Below are 20,041 nucleotides of genomic sequence, written 5' to 3'. Positions count from 1 at the left end.
TCTGGAGCGTCACCCAATGGGAGACAATATGTGACTCCACCCCTACACCACCACACACCCCAGCCTCCGCCTTCCTCCTCACCCACAAGCCTGAATCCAGGCACCTGTGCACCTGTCAGACTAAACTGTGGGCAAAATTCCAAATGGCATGTATTTTTAACCATTATTTTACCTCCTACACATTAATTAAAAAACAAAACATTGATATATGTTTCAACGTATTTCTTTTTGTTTCAAGCACATAAACTGCATCATATATTGTTTTCTTATCAATCAACAATCAATTTAATCGATGACCTAATTGTTCTGAGCTGATAAAACTGTTTTAACTTTAATTAGCAGCAGCGCCTGTTCAATATTTATTTGTATTTGGTGACATCTTGTGACCAAACGTGGTTATTACATGAAGTGGAAAACGAGTTTGAGAGCAATTTGGAAAAGTTTAGTGTTAAAAAAAAATGTTAAAGCAACATTTAGTTGCAAAAATAAATCTTCAGCCACTTATAACATACAGCTACTTTACACTATTTTTTTTTTTTTTTTAAATCTCAGGTTGTATATCATTTAGTAATATTATAGGTATTATATTACGATGAATTTACTTTTACTTTTGTTATACTTTATTTATTACACTTTTTATTTAATATAAATTCACATTATATCATACACATATGCATTTTCCTTAACCAGTAGATGAGAAAATGTTAACAAATGATTAATCATTAATAATTAATTAGATACAAAACACACTTTTCCACTCATTTTTTCTAGTATTTCCTTTTTTCTGCAAGGAAAAACAATGTCAAATGAGGCGCAAGTACTGCCATTGCTTGACTTTTGATTAATTATCAATTCATATATTTTTAAGTAGTTAAATTAATTGATATTTCTATATACATACAGCTATTCCTTTGTCTTTTCCAAAGTCAAATGCAGACACTTTTCAAGCATTTTTAAGCTTTTTCAGCACCACACAGCGGTGCTAAATTACATATTTATATCATCAAAATTATTATTTAATTTCTTCATCACATTATTGTGCAACATCAGGAAAACACAACAAGTTTAATGTTTCAAAATGGAGACTTGGCATCCTATATAACCCAGCTGAGCCAGTCTGACTTATTTTATTTCTTTATCTAAAATGCAAACTATTCTGTCAGGTTGTGATTTATTATGAAAGTGATGCACTGACAATTTCAAGCTGTTTTAAGTACTTAATGGAAAATCAAAGCAGAAGTGTTTTCAGTGAGTTTCAGCACTTGTAAGGAAACAAAATATCTATTTATACTGTGAAACTCTTATGACTTTCCGATGAATCCTGCACAATTACCCATTTTACAAGGAAATATCATTCATATTTTTAATATAACAGTATAATGCTACACACCATGTGTGCAATTGTCCTGTACAATTATCCATATATCTGTGTAAGTGAAAATTGCAGTTGCATTTACAGTTTATTGTTTTTATTCTTACTTTATTTCTAGTTTCACTTATTACTAACTTGTTGTACCTGTATTTTGAAATCCATGAGTTGCTTTAACAAGTCATTTCCCCAGTGTGGGATCAATAAAGTTTAATTCATCAAGCATTATTTTCCCAAATGTGTGGCTGTGTGTCCTGGTGACCTAAATGTAAAACGATTAGAGCAAAAGAATAAAAACACAAAAAATACCAAGCAAGCATATTTTTATGTGAAAAACATTATTTATTGTTTTATATACTGATAAATATAGTCAACATTTTCATTTATTTCTTGACACACAGCTCCATCTGGTGGCTGAAGAGGCTCACTGCAGCTTGTTGAGTCCAGGCTGCATCTTGAAACATGGCAGCCTGTGAGAACGTATGAGGCAGAGACATATATGTGTGGGCGCCGCGATGACAGCTTTGGACTGTTGCTGCAATATGTCGATGTCGCCGCCATATTAGACCAGTCAAGTCTGGGCTGTCAACTAATATATGTAAATATGAAGCTGATGTTACTCCGGACAAAAAGCACTAGAACATTTGTATTTCTCAGCTAATATTAATGAGTATGAGTAGTATTGTATTTAAGGATTTATGATCGATATGAAGGAGGAAAAAAAAAATATTTTTTCTAATTTACTCCACATAGAAATAAACACTGCTCTTTATTGAGAAAAAATGCAACTTCCTGTTTACATGCATTTGTTTACCAGCCAGTCTTTTCCAGTAAGGAGCCGATGTCCAGCGGCCAGTATGGCGTCGACAGATAAGTTCAAATGGCTGCACATGAATACCACACGTCAGTCTGAATGTTCTGCGTTTGAGTTCCGGGGAGGTGATTCTCCTCCTCTTTAACGTTTCTTCCAGGTGAATTTCTTTCGCGCGCCCTCCTGGCCCGGCTTCTTCCTCTCCCTCACTCTCGGGTCGGGGGTCAGCAGACCAGCTGGAAGGAACATTTTAGAAAAGAGAGACAAATGAACTTGGATGGAGAGAGGAGGACAATCTGTCAATATGCACCGCTGGGTTGCTTCTTGGATGAATGAGTTTTGATTTTTTTTGCATCAATCCACCTCAGTGTGTTATTATTTTTTTGTGAAGTCACATATTTTCATCTGCATCATCTGCATTTCTTTATGATACAGAAATAAACCTCATCTTAACCATCTTTGTCCTTTATAATGTGTTCAAATTTAATCCTTGCACATTCACTATAAACAGAGTGACAGAGCTGCAACTAATGATTATTTTCATCACTGATGAGTGTCAATCATTTTCTTGAGTAGTTTGGTCTTTAAATTGTAACAAAGTATTAGAAAATGTTGATCAGTGTTTTCAAAAGCCCAAGATGACGTCCTCAAATGTCTTGTTTTGTCCACAACCCAAAGATGTTCAGTTTAGAAACCAGAATAAGTTCTCATGTGAGAAGCTGAAATCAGAGAATTTGGACCACTTTTTTGTAAATAACCAAAAAAAATAAAAAAAAATAATAAAACATAATCAATTAAATCTTATTGTTGTAACTCTGTAGTGTAATATGCATTGCTGCTGCTGATTACTTACTTCCTGCCAGATTTTTAGATTTGCAACATCCCAGTCAAGGCTTTAATTAAATTTCAATACACTATTAAAATAATTTTGCAGCAGCTTGAAACTTCTTCACATAGTTTCTGATAAGAGCAGGATCATTTGAAAATCATCCTATTTATGCATTTTGGTGCTTCATTAAAGCACCAACATCTTAATTGTTGTCTGCTGCTTAATTGTTGTAGATTTTTTAAAATCTCACATGTTCTTTGACTTTTCCACAAATAAGCATATCAGTCCTTGCAAAGAAGATCATATAAAAAAAATAAAACAGAAAATAAATAATTTCAAATCAGTTAATGTCAAATTTCACACCATAATCTGAACCCAATGGCTGCTTGAAAGGTAAAAAAATTCATAAAAATATTTAAATGAACAATATGTTTAATACAGCATGTCCTATATTAAGAGAACTGCAGGAGTTTATCAGCTGTTTCTCACCGTCAACTGTCTGTCAATGTAAAGCTAAGCCTGTAATCCTGCCTGCCAAACTCCATTCACATTTTGCTCAATTTAACTGTTATAAACATCTACTACCTTCTAAAAGATTATCAATGATTTCTTACAACTCCTGAACAGACACTTACTCGTTCAGCGAACATTCAGCATTAATTTGAACTGAAATTAATGTGAAATGAGTGAACAGTAACAAAAATTATAAAAAAAATAGACAGAAAAAAATGAAAAGACACAGCCTTAATTGATAAACACCATTCAAGTAATGTGTTGTAAATAAGTTAATCAACTACAAAATGCAAAACCACCACTGGAAACAGAGACCACCCACCTTGCCTCATGTTCTCCACCTCTCCCTCTGACAGGAAGCCGAGTAGGGCCCGGGATATGGCGAGCCGCAGCGCCCCCGCCTGGCTGGAACGCCCGCCGCCGCTCACGGTGCACTCCAGGTCGAAGCGTCCCAGCAGGCCCGTGAACTGCAGCGGGAACATCAGCTGCTCTCTGAGAGGCGAGGGGAGAAGACGGAGAGATAATAAAAGAGGAAGAAGAAGAAGAGAAAACGAAGAATGAGGCGTTGGCGGAGCAGGACGGTGTGCTATTTAACAGATAGTGGTATCAACGGCGGCGGCTTAGCTAATTTAATGTCTGGTTGGGTGACTTTTCAGACAAGCATAGAGGATCCCAGCGCTGTGAAAAGCTTTCTTTTACAATCTCGCCGCCACATATTACAGAGTAACTTCTGACTCAGCAGGAATAGGATAAGTGTGTCTGTGAGTGTGTGTGAGAAAAGAAAGTGTCTGTGTTCTGGATGGCGTCTCAGCCTGAATGGCCTATGGCTGCTGACAAAGTCAATTGTCACCTCTCTGCTCCAATTACAGGCCGTCCTCACACTGCGTGACAACACCAGCTCTGGACATTCACATACACACACACACACACAATCACTCAACTGTGTAATTAACTTACTACAAGGAGATAAATAAAAAACGAGGCGATGCTGTGAAGAGTGAAAAAGCTGCTTTTTAATTTTTTTTTTTTTCCGAGCAGGGGAGTTAACCACATCACGTCTTGCATTTTAAGGGAAAAACGGTATCTATGAATGAAGCCCCCCATGTGGAAACATGGTTTGTTTGTCACAACGCGGCTCTCCTACCTGTCTTGTAGGACGGGGAAGTAGTGCAGGTAGTCTCGCCCGTTGATGGTGATGCGTCCGGAGCCGCAGTCTCGAAGAACCACAGAGGAGGTGGACGTTTTCCTGCGACCTGAGAGGAAAAACATCCATCGTTATTCTCATCGTATTTCGACAGAAGGGTGAACAATTCACAAGGATGTAAATGTGTGGGGATTGTAACATACGCTGATGAATCAAACCAAACGTAGTGTCAAAACCCCCCCAGTGTGGCGAGTACATGCGCTGTTGTTGTGCTTATCTACCGTCTGAGGTGCTGAAGGCCACGCCCTTGTCGTCTCTCTCCAGTGGCAGCACCATTTGCTTTTTGGACTCGACCTCCAGTTGCCGGCGGTAATGCTGGACAAACTCCTGCTCTGTGGCGCAGTAGGGCATGGACAGCAGGCGCTCCATCAGCTGGATGAAGCGATCATACTGAAGAAAAACAACAAACCATCAACGTCCACAGTGGGATTCATTATGTCCGCAAAACATATCTGAAGTAAAAAGATCTAAAAAAAGACCTGACAGACAAAGAGAGAAGGAGGAGGAAACAGCTCTTACATTGTGAGTGGAGATGGTCTCCACCAGCAGCGTTTCCAGTTCGTCCTTTGTGAGCCACCTGCTCGTGCCTAGAGGACTGATGGAGACGCACACAAGTCCAAAATCAGTAACTGACTGTTGTCATTTCACTGGTTTCCTTGGTGTCAAACTTCCTCTAACTGTGAAGCACTTTCTAAGCCTTTGGACGATGTTTGGACAGTAGAGAGGAGGACCATCAGAGAAGCTAAGCAATGTCCTGCTGTGGACAGGATCAGCAACAAAATCTATTTTAGACACTTCAAAAAGGTCCACCTAAACAAAAATCTATATCAGTTTAACATTATGTTTAGATTATGATTCACCACGCTCTCTGCAAACCAAACTCCACAGGTAAAATCACTCATTTTACCTCGCAGAACGCAGGAGTTGCTGCTCTTCCTCTGCCTCGATCCCTTAATTTGTTTGTGTTACTGTGTGACTTCTGTGTTTTACAAGGTCGCCTCAGTCACAGAAGTCAAACAATTACACAAACCAACAGATTCAAACAACTGCAACTGCCGTGTTCTGTGAGGTAAAATGACTGATACTGACTATGGAGTTTGGTTGGTTTGTAGAGAGTGATATTTGCTGTACATAATGACCATTTCCCATCGGAAAAGGCTGTCTGACGGCAAGATAAAGCAGTGAAAATATTCTAAACAAAGCACAAAATTAAACTGGTACTGATTTTTTGTTTTGTGGAGCTTTTTTAGTGGCTAAAAAACCTTTTGTTGTTGCACAGCAGTTCATTGCTTTGCAGCTGCTCCTCCAAACCGTGGATGTGTCAACCACCATCTACCATAGCTATAATACACTGACTATGGATAAGTACTTCATATAACCCAAAATAATCCAAACTAGCTCTTTAAAAACCTTGTGCACACAGTATAGAACGTGGACAGTGAGTCAACAAAAGATGCGGAACTGCGACTCACAAAATGTCACACTTCAAGAGGTTTTCTGTGTAAAAACCATGTTCCTCCACTTACATCTGCTTGACGTCCTTGGTGAAGAGTCCCTTGGCACGCAGACGATCTTGATACTTCTCTATGTTCAGGATTTTGCCGTAAATGTCCTGAAATGCACCAGAAACAATCATGATCACACATTGTGAGATGCACAAAGTCACAAAAAGGCAGTTTAGGACAATTTAATTGAGACTCTTGAGACAACTTTTTTTTGAATCAAGAGGAATCACACCAGCCCTGTCTTGTACACCGATGACACAGGACAACAATAAAAACTTGATTCATTCGTGCTTTACTTCAGTTTCTGGACTGAACTGACCCAGACACCTGTGCTCGTATTTGGCCTGAAGCGAAGCTGGGAGGAAACCTGCCGCAGCGGCAAACTAAATAAATGACAGGACAGTTTCGGGGCTCGCTCGTCATTAGATCACTCTCGTGTTGGGAATAACCCGAGGGGGAGTGTGTCACGGCGATGGGCACAGACGGAGACAGACGGAGGGTGTTGGTGGGAGGGGGGTTGGGGGAGAGAGGGGTGGGCATGCTGGTCACGTCCCCGAGGCAGACACCCCCACCTCAGCCGCCCAGCGCCTGGGTGAGAACTCATTTCCCCGTCAATTATTCACCAGATGTTTGTTTAATTCCTTCTTGATAGAGTGTGCCTAATCCGCTGCCACTCCGACCAGCGACAGAGGGGTACAGGCGCGAGAGGAGGGAGGGGGAGTGTACAAAAAAAAAAGCAAACATCAAGCGAAAACCAATTTTCTTTGCAAAAAAAAAAAAAAAAAAAAAGCGTAATAGAAAATCAGAAAAAAAAAAGAAAGGCAGGAGGAGAGGAGGAGGAGGGCTTGCGTTACACGTTTGCAAACACTGGGCGCTACAATGGTGAGGAATAATTCGCATGGATTGGCCGGATGAAAGAGGAAGAGGGCCGGTATCTGGATACGTTTAAGTCGAGGTTGTTACAGAGACAGACAGCTAGACCTCCACTCTTTCTATTCAATAAGTGGTCTTTATATTCACGGCAAGACCTTTGAGTTCAAGGCTTTTAGCTGCGAGAGAATATAGTGAAGCGTTTAACTACGACTCAAAGAGGCTCTTGTGTGTCGCGTTTGGTACACAGGTTGAACTTCTTCCTGAATTGAAGTCCTAATAAATATAATTTAATAACTTTGCGTAACCCGCATCACTTCACTGACTCCCTTTGGTTCATTCTGGATGTTCTGCAGGGTTTCCCCGAGCAAAGTTCTCAGGCTCGGTGGCAAGTGTCTGTTTCTTTTTTTCCAGGGGCCCTGCGTGGGCCAGTGACAGCAGTAAGGTAAGACCCTACAGCTTTTTTGATAACATAATCACAACCAGAAACGCAGAACTAAGAATTCAGAAGAGCCATGACACAGATTTCAGTTCAGAGGGGACTTGAAAATATTGCTACGCCATCTGTTATTACAAAGAAGTCATTTTTTCGTATTTTTCAAAAAGAAAAAAAACATTTTAACATCAGAATGTTAAAATTTTCTGATGCTTGGATCAGAAAAATCAGCTGTTCTGCTAGATGTTCCCTGCACTTATATATAAATAAAAAAAAATTGAACTTGCCCTGGGTGTTTGGCCACACACCTGTGTTCTGCGAGGTAAAATTACTGATTTGCCAATGGAGTCTGGTTGCTTTGGAGAGAGTGATATTTGACTTAAAAAGATGAAAATATTCTAAATAAAGGGTACACTTAAAGGCAAACTGACAAAACTGACACTGCCTCATGTAACCCTACATCAAAAAATCCGAACTATCCCTTTAAGGTGAATGCACCACGCTGGCTGAACCCAACGACAGCCAGAGGAGAGCAGCAGAGCAGGACGGCTGATTTACACGCCACTGCCCCCTCCTGGAAACAATCCTGAGGTGTGTGTGTGTGTGTGTGTGTGAGACCGCTGGTGAGAACGGTTAAAAAACACCCTGGAATGGACACAAGATGGGAAAAGCAGAAACAGGAAGAGGGAAAAGGCGGAAGAGGAGGGAAAATACGAGGGTAAAAGAGAGCTGCAGTCACGCAGACAGGCAGCACGAGCTCTCAGACATGTCTGACATACCTATTTAAACCAGCAGCAGGGGGTGCAGATTGAGGCTGCAGGGCACAATAGCGTGTGTGTGCGTGTGTGTGTGTGTGTGTGCGCCTAAGAAGTGTAAGCCTGGACCAATATTCAGACATCACACCTCTCTCTGTGTGTTTTAGATACAGACACACGCCTCTTACACGCTGAAACGTCTTTGAACAAGGTCAGCGGCAGACAGGAAGGGAACAGTTGAGCGTGTGAAAGCAACAAAAGATGGGAGGAAGAAAAGAGGAGCTCAGAGGTGAGGAGGAGTGTGAATGGTGTCCCAGCTCCCCTCCTCCTCCTCTTCCCCCTTCTACGACCCTCGCTCCTGCCCTACTCCGCTTCCCTCCAAATCCCGGCGGAGGAGTCGCTCCCCGTGGCGGGACAAAGCCTGACAAGCCAGACGCGCCACACCTCAAACATGAGTCTGAACCCGGACACTCAGACAGATGTACACTGTTTATTTATCTCAGCCGACACATGCATTTGTGTGTGTGTGTGTGTGTTTAAACACGCAATCTCAGCAGTTTGGGGAAAATACCTTGAGAAAATGAAAAAAATTAATGCTCTCATCACACTAAGAGGCCCAAGCCAGTGCTGATTTTTTGCTGCCCCCTGTTGGTTCTTTTTGTTTCTCTCTTTCACCCTTTTTTCCATTTATCTCTCATCACTTTTTATTAAAACTGTCAGCTCTGCAGTTTTCCAGAAACCTTCTAAATGCCGGACCGTGTCTGAATTTGTTTCACACAATCAAGGAGTTTACATCCTCTTTTATTTGATTGCCCTCTAATCCACAAAAGATCCAATCCAATCTATCCAGTTCTGTTAAAAAGCAACAGTACGGAAAACAGAAGAAACTACAAAACTGCAGAAACTGCAGAATAACCACCAACAAACTACACTTACAAAGTGTTAAGGACTGGGATGACTGACAATGTCAAGGGACCAATCTGGGGTGATTTTTGGAATTATTTTGCGCTCTCTGGGGCCCTAAAGTGTGAAAAAACGTGATAATTATTAAAAATGATCATTCCCTCTAACATCGCAAATCAAACAGATAGATGATGTTACGTTATGCAGAGAAAATCACACTGTTCAGCACCTCTGGATCACAGCTGGATCCAGGTATTCCTCAGAGAATCACCTGACCCTCCATCCCGCTCTCCTCCTTCCCTCCTCCTTCCCTCTAATCCCCCACCTCTCTTTCACCCCCGGCTCCGCTCAGCCGCCGCTCTCTGTGCGGAAAAGAGGATCTGACGTCGTCTCTCCTCGGGGACAGCGCCGCCACCCCCTCTCTCTCTCCACTCGCTCTGTCTGAATAGGATATGACCCGAGGGGGCGGGAGGGAGAGGGAGCGGCAGGTGAGGAAGAACTCGGGATTTGAGCTGGATGAAGATTTACCTCCAGCTCGTATAAGACGCTGACAGCTGCCTGCAGTACTCACATGCATCAGGGAGTAGTAGGTCTGCTTGCCGGTGTAAAACAGGAAGTGGAACGGCCGCCTGTCCTCTCCCCACTGGACAGCTTTTAAGACAAAGACACAGTTATGAAGCGGTTTAATCAAAACTCCTGATTCTGTAAACACGTACAATTAAAAAAAAAACATACCTCTCTGCTTTGGAAATATTTCATCTGGATGCTGGGAATGAAAACAGAGGAGATTCAGTGTGAAGTCATGACAGAGAAATTTTAACAACAATCTTTTGCTCACTTTAAGCATGAAAATGAAAGACGTCATGCTCCAGTGAGCAGTAAATGAGTGAAGAGTGACGCTCAAGTTACTGAAGTGACTCATCCAGAGAGGGTCAGTGCAGGTCAGCAGGTCCAGCTGCTGGACCACAAACACCGGCTTAGATATTACAGTCTATCATGTGTTGTGTTATAATAAATTACTTTAATATCTTGCATTTATGATACACATCACAATACAGGGATTATAATTCAATGTATTGCGATCTAACTTTAGGAAAACTATCAGTATAAAGAACAAACCTCACAGTTCAGATTGTATATCATCATGGTTCTGAGTCACAGATCACATCTGGCATTTGATCCACCTGTTTAGTTTGATTTATCAGTTTTATGGGTTTTATTTGATTGTAATTTCCATATTTGCAGAATAAAAACTTCTCCTTTTCAAGCTATTCCTCTGCACTAATGTCCATGAAAAAGGAAATAAAATAATCAACATGTTTGTTCGAGTAACATTTGGCACCTAAAGCACAAAAAGTGGCTCCTCCTTATTTTAACTATATTACTATATAACTATGTCTTGATGAGTTAAGTTTGTGTAGACAAAGTTATTGTATAACTGCTTTTATGTATTTTTGTTTTGTCCCCTTTCCTATTGTTTTTTATCTTTAATAACCAGCTTCAGTGTCATGTCATTACTCTCTTTTTGTTCTCTAATAACCAATAAAATTGGAGTTTAAAGAGCTGTAACAGGATAGGATCAGGGAATGATTATTGTTTACTGATTTTCAGTGAGATTATATTGTCATGTTAATGTTCAACAAATTTCTGCTGTCAAAATTAATGATTCTGAGCAATGTACATACAATAAAAATGAACAAGAATGGACATTTTCTTTATTTTTTCAACTTTCCTTACTCAAAAAATGACTCCTTCAGACACAACAATGTCAAATGAGGTACAATATGGATGAATTATCGATTAATAGATTTTAAAATTCTTTTTTTAAAATTGTGTTTATTAGTCTTCATAAAAATAAGTTACACAGATAAGTGCAAAAATGTTTAGTGAGCACTTCTTGTCTTCTTTTACTATTAAAACAACATATGACATGGGGGGAAATGTCACTAAATGTCACACCAACATCATAAAAACAAATAATTTACAGCCTTTAAACTTTAACATGAGCCAAGTTTACATGAGTTTAACGTGCACAGACGTACCTTCATGAGGGGCCGGGCTTTTTTCTCAAACAGGCCGGAGGGGAAGAGATATGCGATGCTCCTCTGTGGGCGAGAAGAAGAAGAAGAAAAAAAAATGTAATAAATAACAGGAGAAGAAGATGGCAGTTTGAGAGAAGCGGAGATGGCAGATTATGACAAACGCTGACATGTCCGAACAACAGAGGTCACACCAACGGACGACAGCGAAAGTGACAGAAGAGGAGGCACAAGCTGCTTGCGGGTTCAAGGAAAGGCGAGTGTGATGTGTGTGTTGGTGTGTGTTTGTGAGTGTGTGTTGCTGTTAGAGTTAGAGGAGAAAACAAGCAGAAAAAGGCACAAGTTTTTGGCCGGGCTGACAGTGAGCAGAGGACACTATGGACATCCAACAGTTCACTCCAAGTTCATCCTCTGCTCCGTGTGTGTGCGCGTGTGTGTGTGTGCGTGTTATTATGGGGCTACAGATGGCACTGTAAATGTGTGTGTGTGATAGAAGAGAGGGAGACAGGAAGTGTGCTGGCCCCCGCCACACTCGTCAAGCCAGTCTGTTCATCTCTCCTCTTCCTCTTTTCGTTTGTTCCTCCTCTCCGTCGGTTCAATTAGCGAGGCAGCAGGTGCTGCAGGGAGGGAGCAGGTTGCTGCCTTTAAGGTTGTCAAAACGACGGAAAGCAGGAAGAAAAGGACTGGTCGAGATGTGTGTGCGCGTGTGTGTGTGTAAAGGTGTGAGAGACAGGGAGAGGAAGAAGTTAAAGGGTACAAAGAAAAGAAGAAAAGGGGAAAAGACAGGCAGGGAACAGATGAAGACACACCTGCGTGTCCCCTGAGCCCCGGCACAATATGGCAGAGATCCCCGAGGGCCAAAGACGGAGTGACGGAGGAAGAAAGAGTCTAACAGTCACCAGTACGGCTGATCAGAGCCACGTCAAAAGGAGGGTGTCTGACTAATTTTACTAATCTAATCAATCCTGGAGACAAAATCTGCCTTTTGTCGTCTCTGCGGTGTTTCTGAAAGTTGGCAAAAAGCCATCTGCTCCTGTGTCACATGACCAAATGACATCCATGTCTGTCCAGACTCATATAATGCATGTAGAGCTGCAATGATTCATCTATTAATCAATTATTAAATTAATCAGCAACTATTTTTTAAATGTGAGTATTTTCTGGTTTCTTTACTCCCTGTGACAGTAAACTGAATATCTTTGAACGGAGGACAGAACAAGACACTTGAGGACGTCATCTTGACTGCTGGGAAACACTGATCGCCATTTTCTGACATTTTATGGACCAAACAACTCATCGACAGATTGATCGATAATGAAAATAACCATGACAGGAAAACAGCTCCACATGTCTGGACCCTTTTTTCAAATGACGAGATTGTGACAGGATTAATTAATCGAGAAAATAATCGATTAATCAACTTCACCTTCACGAAAATGGGAGCAACATGAGGTCACAGAGACCTCGAACTTTGACCGTAAACCACCAAAGTGTAACCAGTTCATGTTTCAGTCCAAGTGGACATTTGCTGAATAAAATCATGAAATCATGGTGCATCTTCCCCCACTATTTCTGACATTCTGAACACAAAATAATTAATAAATCTAAATAATAATAAACGGACTAATCAATGCTGTCACAGCTCTAATTTCTACGTTTGCTCTGACGCTGCTCTTCTTTGAGTCCAACACAAAATACTTCTTGTCGGCTTGTCTGTCAAGTGCTGGATTAATCATTTACTTTATAAAATCTCCAAAACACAGGACAAATTAAATATTTAAAATGACTTAACAGACAAAATGTAGTAAATGTTCTTATTTTAGAAGATGGAACTAGTGATTTTTTTTTGTATTTTGCTTGTCTCTCAAGTGATCAATTATTGGATTGGATTATTGGTTTCAGCACTAGTTGAAGGGAACTTTTAATGTATTGTAATGTACCTTTAAAAGCTTTTGTAAGTCATGTATATTTCACAGTTCTGTTTTCAAATCTGTAACAGTATTCTGAGTTATTTATTGTCCATTGTGGGTCTTCAGGGGTCTGTTGCCAGAGTTCATTTCTCCCGCTGGCTGTAAACATCCTTCTGATTTTTCCTGAGTCTTTATCACCGTCACACCTGAAGAGTCTGGACTCCAAACCGGGACGGAGTGATTTATCGGGCGCGTCTCTCTGCACCCCTCCAGTCCTCCCAAATTTTCCTCTCTCCCTCCGGTCCGGGCGGCTCGCCGTCGCGTCGGCTTTCACAGCCTGCCGCCGACAGCTCACTTCATTATTTGTGAGGGACACCGGGGACCGGGCGAGAGGGAGGGGGCTGGGAAATCAAGCTAAATGGTTGGAGCAGTGAGGGCTAATGTACTGCCAAAATCTGAATCAGCTTGTGGGTGTGTGTGTTTGAGGGCGTTGCTAATGTCCCTGAAGCAGTGGATTAGCCAGAGGTGGCCCCACCTGTCTGATGCTGCTGGAGCACCGATACTAATAATGATGATGTGAGGAAGAAAAATGGAAACTAATTGATGTTTAAAATGCTTTAACTGATAGTGGCTTTTAAAGTCTGCCTCATTAGAGATACATGTTGACAAATCTGAGACTGGGCTGTCTGACTGTCCACACAATGAGCTGTAAAAATGCTTAATATGTGTTTGCAGCCTGACTGAAGACTAAAATATGAAACAAACATGAACTTTTTTCTGTATAATTAGGCAATAAAATGACTTTGCTGCCTCTAATACAACAATAACAGCAACAAATCCCACTCAACAACATTACACAACCATAAAAACTGAACTTTTCTTATTGTCTAAAAAAACCCTGGTTATTTTCATGAATAATCTATCAGTTGTTTGGTGCATAAAATTGTGTAAAGTGACAATCAGTGTTTCCAAAAGCTCAAAGATGACGTCCTCAAATGTCTTGTTTTGTCCACAACCCAATGATATTCAGTTCAATTTTGACTTTTTTCTTCAAAAAAAATCACCAAATTATCAAACTACTTGACAATTAATTTAATAATGATGATAATAATAAGTTCCCTACAATGTTTGTGTCACTTATTCCCAAATTTGTTATTGCTTCCTCCAGCGAGGGATGCACGTTAAATTTCTGGGCAGATAAATCATGAGCTTATAATGGGAAATTCACATTATTACATTACATTACATTACATTATTACATTATTACAATAGGTAAAAATATACATTTTCCCTTTTAAAGAAGACTCAATAATTTGCAAAAACAGCTTTAAGCAACATTACTTTAACATGAGTAAATATTGCATTTGTTTAAGACTATTTTAAGTGGCCATCATTTGCTGCTTGACGGAGTTTTGTTGACAACAACTTATTTATTTATTAGTTATTTTGATGAACTTATTGTTGATTTTGATCTTTTCATGGGATGATTTGTTGAGGGCTAATTAATTTTTTTTATTATTGTATTAAACTGAATTTCTTTGGGTTTTGGACTGACAAAACAAGACATATCAAGACATCCTCTTGGATTTTGAATAACCGGGATGGATATTTCTTTTTACATTATTTTCTGACCTTTTATAGGTGTTGTAGCTCTAGATTAGACAGGACAATTCACAACTAAATGAACTAATAATTAATTAGCAAAACCGGCAAGTAAAAACTGACTTTGTGCAAGTAGATTTCTGATCCAGTTGTTCGGCAAAACATTACATAATAGTGATCGACGCTGACAAAAATATATAAAATGATTAGCCTTTTCCATTGAATAGAGATAGAATCAAAATAGACTTTGCACTTATTACCCTAAAATATTATTCTGTGCAGCTTCAATTCACTTCAACCAATGATCATTAAATTATGTAAACTATGTGAATCAATACAACTTTATAAATCTGAATTTTTGCTCATACAGATGAGATACAGAGATCTCCTCCTCTATGTTGGATTTTCAGAATAAAATTCCTCTCAAACATCCTTATTAGTTTACAAACTTATTAGTTTGTGTATCCTCAAAACATCCGAACCACAAACTTGTATCCTTCTTCAAACATCAACATTTCAGAGATTCAGCCAAACAACTTTTTTTGCAAAACAGCTTTGCACAAGCCAGTGGATACATGAAAGACACCCACAGAGAAAACAGCAGTTCACTCACATCCACGTCTTCCTGGGTAAAGTTTTCGGGGTCTTCTCCCATCATGTTAGCCAGGTGCCGCTTCCCGATGTCAAACTCCTCCACCTGCTTCTGGATGAACTCCATCGTGAACTTCTCTGGTCCTGCAGCCGCCAGGTTCTTTCTGTGCAGAGCAGAGCTCACACATATCCGCCTGCTCAGGACCTGAGGTGGAGGACAGGTGTCGTTATTTTGACATCTGTAAGGTTAGCTAGCTTTTTAAATATCTGAAGCACATATCATCATTCAGGTATGGCCGAATTCAAGTTAGGGGTTAAATTGTTTAAATTAAAACATCCCAAAGTCTATCATAACACGATTAAACCACATGCAGCGTTAGTTAAGTGTTATTTCACATATCTGTCAATTCAGTTTCGGTTACAGAAGCTGCAGGAGGATGCTAACTCAAGGACGTCAGTGTCTCTACATTATGTTGAATTTCTACAAGTTCACGTTTGTTTTACGTAAAAAACGGATTCGTTCAGCGAGTAAAACCCAACGCTTTACCTGTCGGCTTAAATGCGACGTGACAGTGTTCAAACTCGAGCTGCAATTCCCACATTTTCCGAGAAACGAACCCACGGTTCGCGCACAGGACGCCGCCATCTTTGCTGACAGCTGTGACGTCGCCGGCGGAAGTTGTTACACGTCAGAAACACGTGCCATCAATTTTATGTGAATAGAAAAAAGATATTAAGACTCTTCAGTTTATGGACGCTGCGACAAATTGGCAACAGTATGGTGAACTCTATTATGACAAATATTTAAATAAATGTTATTTATTTTATTATTCCTTTTGTATTAATTATTTCACGTTTATGTGTATGACGTTTGTTTTTGCTCTTTTATTTTATATTATTTATATTTATTTATTAAAATGCACTGTCCTTTTTTCCCTGGATAGTATTATGTTGAGTACAACATTTGTATATATGAATAAATGTTAATACAGTTACAAAAATATTTTAATATAGCTACAATCATTGTTTATAACCTTTTTTATTGTTTAATTAAAGCTGTTAGCCCTGTTAATCTTCATGTCACTAATAAAGTAAATAAAACTGGACCAAAATATAATGTTTTCACAGATTAAGTGGCTGTCAGCTTGGTTAAATAATATTCTTTGGTTTAATTTTTCAAAATGCTACAAAAAATTTGGTGTGTATTTCAGGCTTCAAATAATAATGATAAGGCAGCACAAATGTTGCATTTGAGTGCTCCACGAAAGTTTTGACTTCTGTCTATGACGCTGTGTGTCAAGAGTGGGGGAAAAAAGACAAATAGCAAATCCCGAGCCACCATAAACCACGGCTATTTACACTCCATCTACAACCACTTCCTTATGTCAGTATTGAGGTTTTTTTTATTGAGAAATTACAGACAACAGACAAGGTTGTTTTGTTTCATTTATTGTGCATTTAAACAGTAAGAAGTCACAGTTTTTATCAGCACCATACTGATAAAAACTGTGGTAAAAATATAAGATAAAAACCTTCAGAAATGAAAAGGAAATTCAGGTGAAAATAATAGAAAGATTTATAAAACATCTCTTCAAACAAAAAGAAAACAAAAACGATGGCAACACATAAAATAAAAAGAACAATATGAAGCATAATCCAAGCCACATGACAACAGACCACAAAGTTACATAACCTGCCTGAAATGACAAATGGGGATAATAAAAATGTGTAAATTCCAACAAGGACAAAACATTTCAAAACAATTGAGTAAAGTGACTTAAACTGGCTGCTACTTCTGTTTTTTATCTCTCGGACGTCAGTCCACATCACATCACAGTGTCCCAGCTCATTGAAAACTTGTGTTGTTCAGTGCGATCATGGAAATTCAAGACATGCTGGCCACATGGTGCAGCTGAGAGCAAAATCTGCAATGATCCAACACTCCAAAACTATTCCTCATGTCCTTTTTTGAGGTTGTAAATTAACACCAGTCATTGCCTAAACCTTAAACGCAAAAACCACTTAAAACCTGTTTGTCTGAAAGTTAAAAAATGACCAAATTCACCACTTAAGCATCAAAAACATGCAGAAGAAAAGACACTTTAACAACAGTATGTTACTGTTTCATTATTTAGTGACTTAAATTTAATTTAGATTTAATTTTGGTTTCTATATTTGCACATATTTGGCCTGTTTTCTCCAAACATTTCAGACTTTGTCACTACAGGATCACTGTGTTCGCCACCAGTTTTTGGCAGACAAGCAGTTCCTGCCAACACACACAACTATCTGAAACCACTCAGACCAAACAGCATTGCTTAACTTTCAAGGCTCTGATGCCCTGTCCAGTTTAACACGAGCTGCATGTGAGCACCATCTGTCTTCCATGTAAAGTCACTGACAATAGGAGGGGTGCTGTAAATGTCACGCCACAGGATTTAAGGCAGCGGATCCACATGAGTTATCAGAAATAACACAATAAAAAAAAAAAAAAAAATGCTCAGTCACCGTCTGCCAAACGCGTTGGCACGGCTACACATAAAACAGATTGTTTTGCATATGCGGTGCTGTCGGTTCTGGGCAGTGCAGAAATGGATTAACACAACATTTCGTCTGGATTCCTTTGAATAGACGAGCGCAAGCTGCCACCTTAGCCAAACTTTGGAGATCAGGATGAAAATAATCTCCGTTCCTGCGGGGAGCGATGAGTGAAGGCCCTTCAGTACATCACAGTGACAACATATGTTCTTGCAAAACCACAGTTTGAGCAGCAGGAGCTCAACAACATGTGTCCAGTTTATTGTTTGCTTTACCAGCCAGTCTGAGATACATTTATACTGACATCATGCTTCCAAACCTCTGAGTTAATGCTGCTTAGATGAGGCGGGAAAACATTTCTGTTTGATTTATACCCTCGAAATCAGGGTTTCACAACTTCAATAGCAAGTTGGCTAAATAGGAAAATCACTGCGAATTTGTGGGCCACACAGAATACTTTTATTTTCTACAAATAACTTTTAAAACATAAAATTACTAATTAATTAATTTTTAAGTACTCTTAACAAGAACATTGTGATCCAAAGTTCAAAAACAACAACACTGCATCAAAAAACACATCACAAGTCCATCACAAGTTCTCAGTGGAGCTGAATGAAAAGTTGTTTATATAAGATGAATTCAAAGTTACAAAATCTCATCTAATCTGATCATTTTTAATATGTCACATAAACCCAAGGATGACATTATACACAAAATAAAAAATAAACAACAAAATAAACCAATAAAACCTGACTGGATTAGCTGAATAATGCAGTGTCAGAAACATTAACTAATTAATTTAAAAAAAACAAGAAAACATTAATTTACCTCTTTAAAAAATACTGAAACTTGGATTATGCCATAACGTTTCATTGACTCCTATCACATATAATGTCCATATTAAGAAAAAGTTCCTGTGTTTTCCAGTTATAATCTGTTCAAATACTTCCTTTGATTAATCATAACTTGAGGAGAAGCTCACCTACAGTAATTGTGGCCTTCTTCCCTCTCAGCGTGTGTCTCTGTGTGTGTGTGTGTTTTTAGTACAGTGGTATGCTGTGTTTACAGATCAATGCTGTGTGTCTTCACTTAGATCACTTTGATAGAGTTGGAACAGGAACACGGGGAGATTAATCAAAGTGAAGGGGCACTGACTCCCGGCCCGTGCCAGTCGATACGGCCGCGTGGTTAATTTGCCCCGAGGAGGGCTGTCGTCAGGCAGATGATAAACAGTGTTTGCCCCGTTTTTTAGCCACAAGCGTGCTCCTGCTCACCAAGAAAAATAGTTTCGACCCATGGTCTCTAATTTACAGTGGGGGGTGAGAGGTGGGACATAAATCATCCTTCTGCCGGGGCCCGTCTCTGACAGGCGAGCCACCGTGGGTGGATTGGGTGGAGATATTCGTTTTGGTGAGCTCACTGTGGACTTAGGTAAACCCTGCAACTTACTGTGACACTGTGACGGCTGCAAACCGGAGAATACTCACTTTTTGAGAAGATACACCTTGTTAAAGGGATAGTTGGGATTTTTTGAAGTGGGGTTGTTTGAGGTACTTATTGATCATCGATGTATTACCTACAGCTGATGGCAGTCGGCCCAGTTTAGGGAAGCAGAGAGGAGTACCAGCATGGAAACTAATCAATTTACTCCTGTGGACAGGGCAGCAACAATAAGTATTTTAGCCACTTTAAAAAAGCCCATCCCGGATTTGATGGGCTATCATCACCTTAATTTGTTTGTGTTGTTGTGCGAATCCAAAATGTCCTTTTAAAACACCAAGTCACACAATAACACAAACAAACAAACAGATCAAGGCAGCAGTAGACCAGCAATTCCCGTGTTCTGCGAGGTAAAATGACTGATATTTCCTTTAGAGTTTGGTTGCTTTGGAGAAAGCAATATTAAGCGTCTGAAATCTGTTTGGTTGCTAACCCTGTCCACAGCAGGACATTTCTAAGCTTCCATGCTGGTGGTCCTTTCTGTGTCTCCAAACTGGGGGTTTGCCGACCGCCTTCTATTGCAAGTGATTCACTGACTGTCCTTCCTCATTGAGCTCCACTTCAAATCGTCTGAACTATCCCTTTAATGAGAACCAAGCATTGACAGGTGCAATGAAGATGGTGAATTTGCGCTGAAAGCAGCGCTATGACGTGGATTCATTTTGG

At 39.8% G+C, this 20,041-nt stretch overlaps 1 protein-coding gene across 1 annotated transcript; it reads right to left on the bottom strand.

The window, feature by feature from the left end:
* Positions 1-2,291: 2,291 nt before the first annotated feature.
* mrps9 (mitochondrial ribosomal protein S9) lies at positions 2,292-16,000 on the bottom strand. Its single transcript, XM_084713600.1, has 11 exons — positions 15,885-16,000; positions 15,360-15,542; positions 11,238-11,300; positions 9,931-9,961; positions 9,767-9,846; positions 6,253-6,338; positions 5,246-5,321; positions 4,948-5,116; positions 4,667-4,775; positions 3,845-4,014; positions 2,292-2,416 (listed from the first exon to the last, which is right to left on the bottom strand). The coding sequence occupies exons 1-11, from the start codon at positions 15,981-15,983 to the stop codon at positions 2,325-2,327; spliced, it is 1,158 nt and encodes a 385-aa protein (XP_084569726.1). The 5' UTR covers positions 15,984-16,000; the 3' UTR covers positions 2,292-2,324.
* Positions 16,001-20,041: the final 4,041 nt, after the last annotated feature.

Source organism: Lutjanus erythropterus, chromosome 24, assembly GCF_056507025.1.
Source record: "Lutjanus erythropterus isolate fLutEry1 chromosome 24, fLutEry1.hap2, whole genome shotgun sequence".
Taxonomy (NCBI): Eukaryota; Metazoa; Chordata; class Actinopteri; order Lutjaniformes; family Lutjanidae; genus Lutjanus; species Lutjanus erythropterus.
Note: the sequence above shows the minus strand (reverse complement) of the source record. Positions and strands in the feature narration are given on the sequence as shown.

Coding starts and splice junctions, on each gene's coding strand:
- mrps9 (XM_084713600.1), bottom strand. CDS start 15,983: ATGGCGGCGTCCTGTGCGCGAACCGTGGGTTCGTTTCTCGGAAAATGT. Junction 5,322..6,252: donor ACCAAGGACGTCAAGCAGAT/GTAAGTGGAGGA, acceptor CGTCTCCATCAG/TCCTCTAGGCACGAGCAGGT. Junction 4,776..4,947: donor GGCCTTCAGCACCTCAGACG/GTAGATAAGCAC, acceptor TTTTCCTCTCAG/GTCGCAGGAAAACGTCCACC.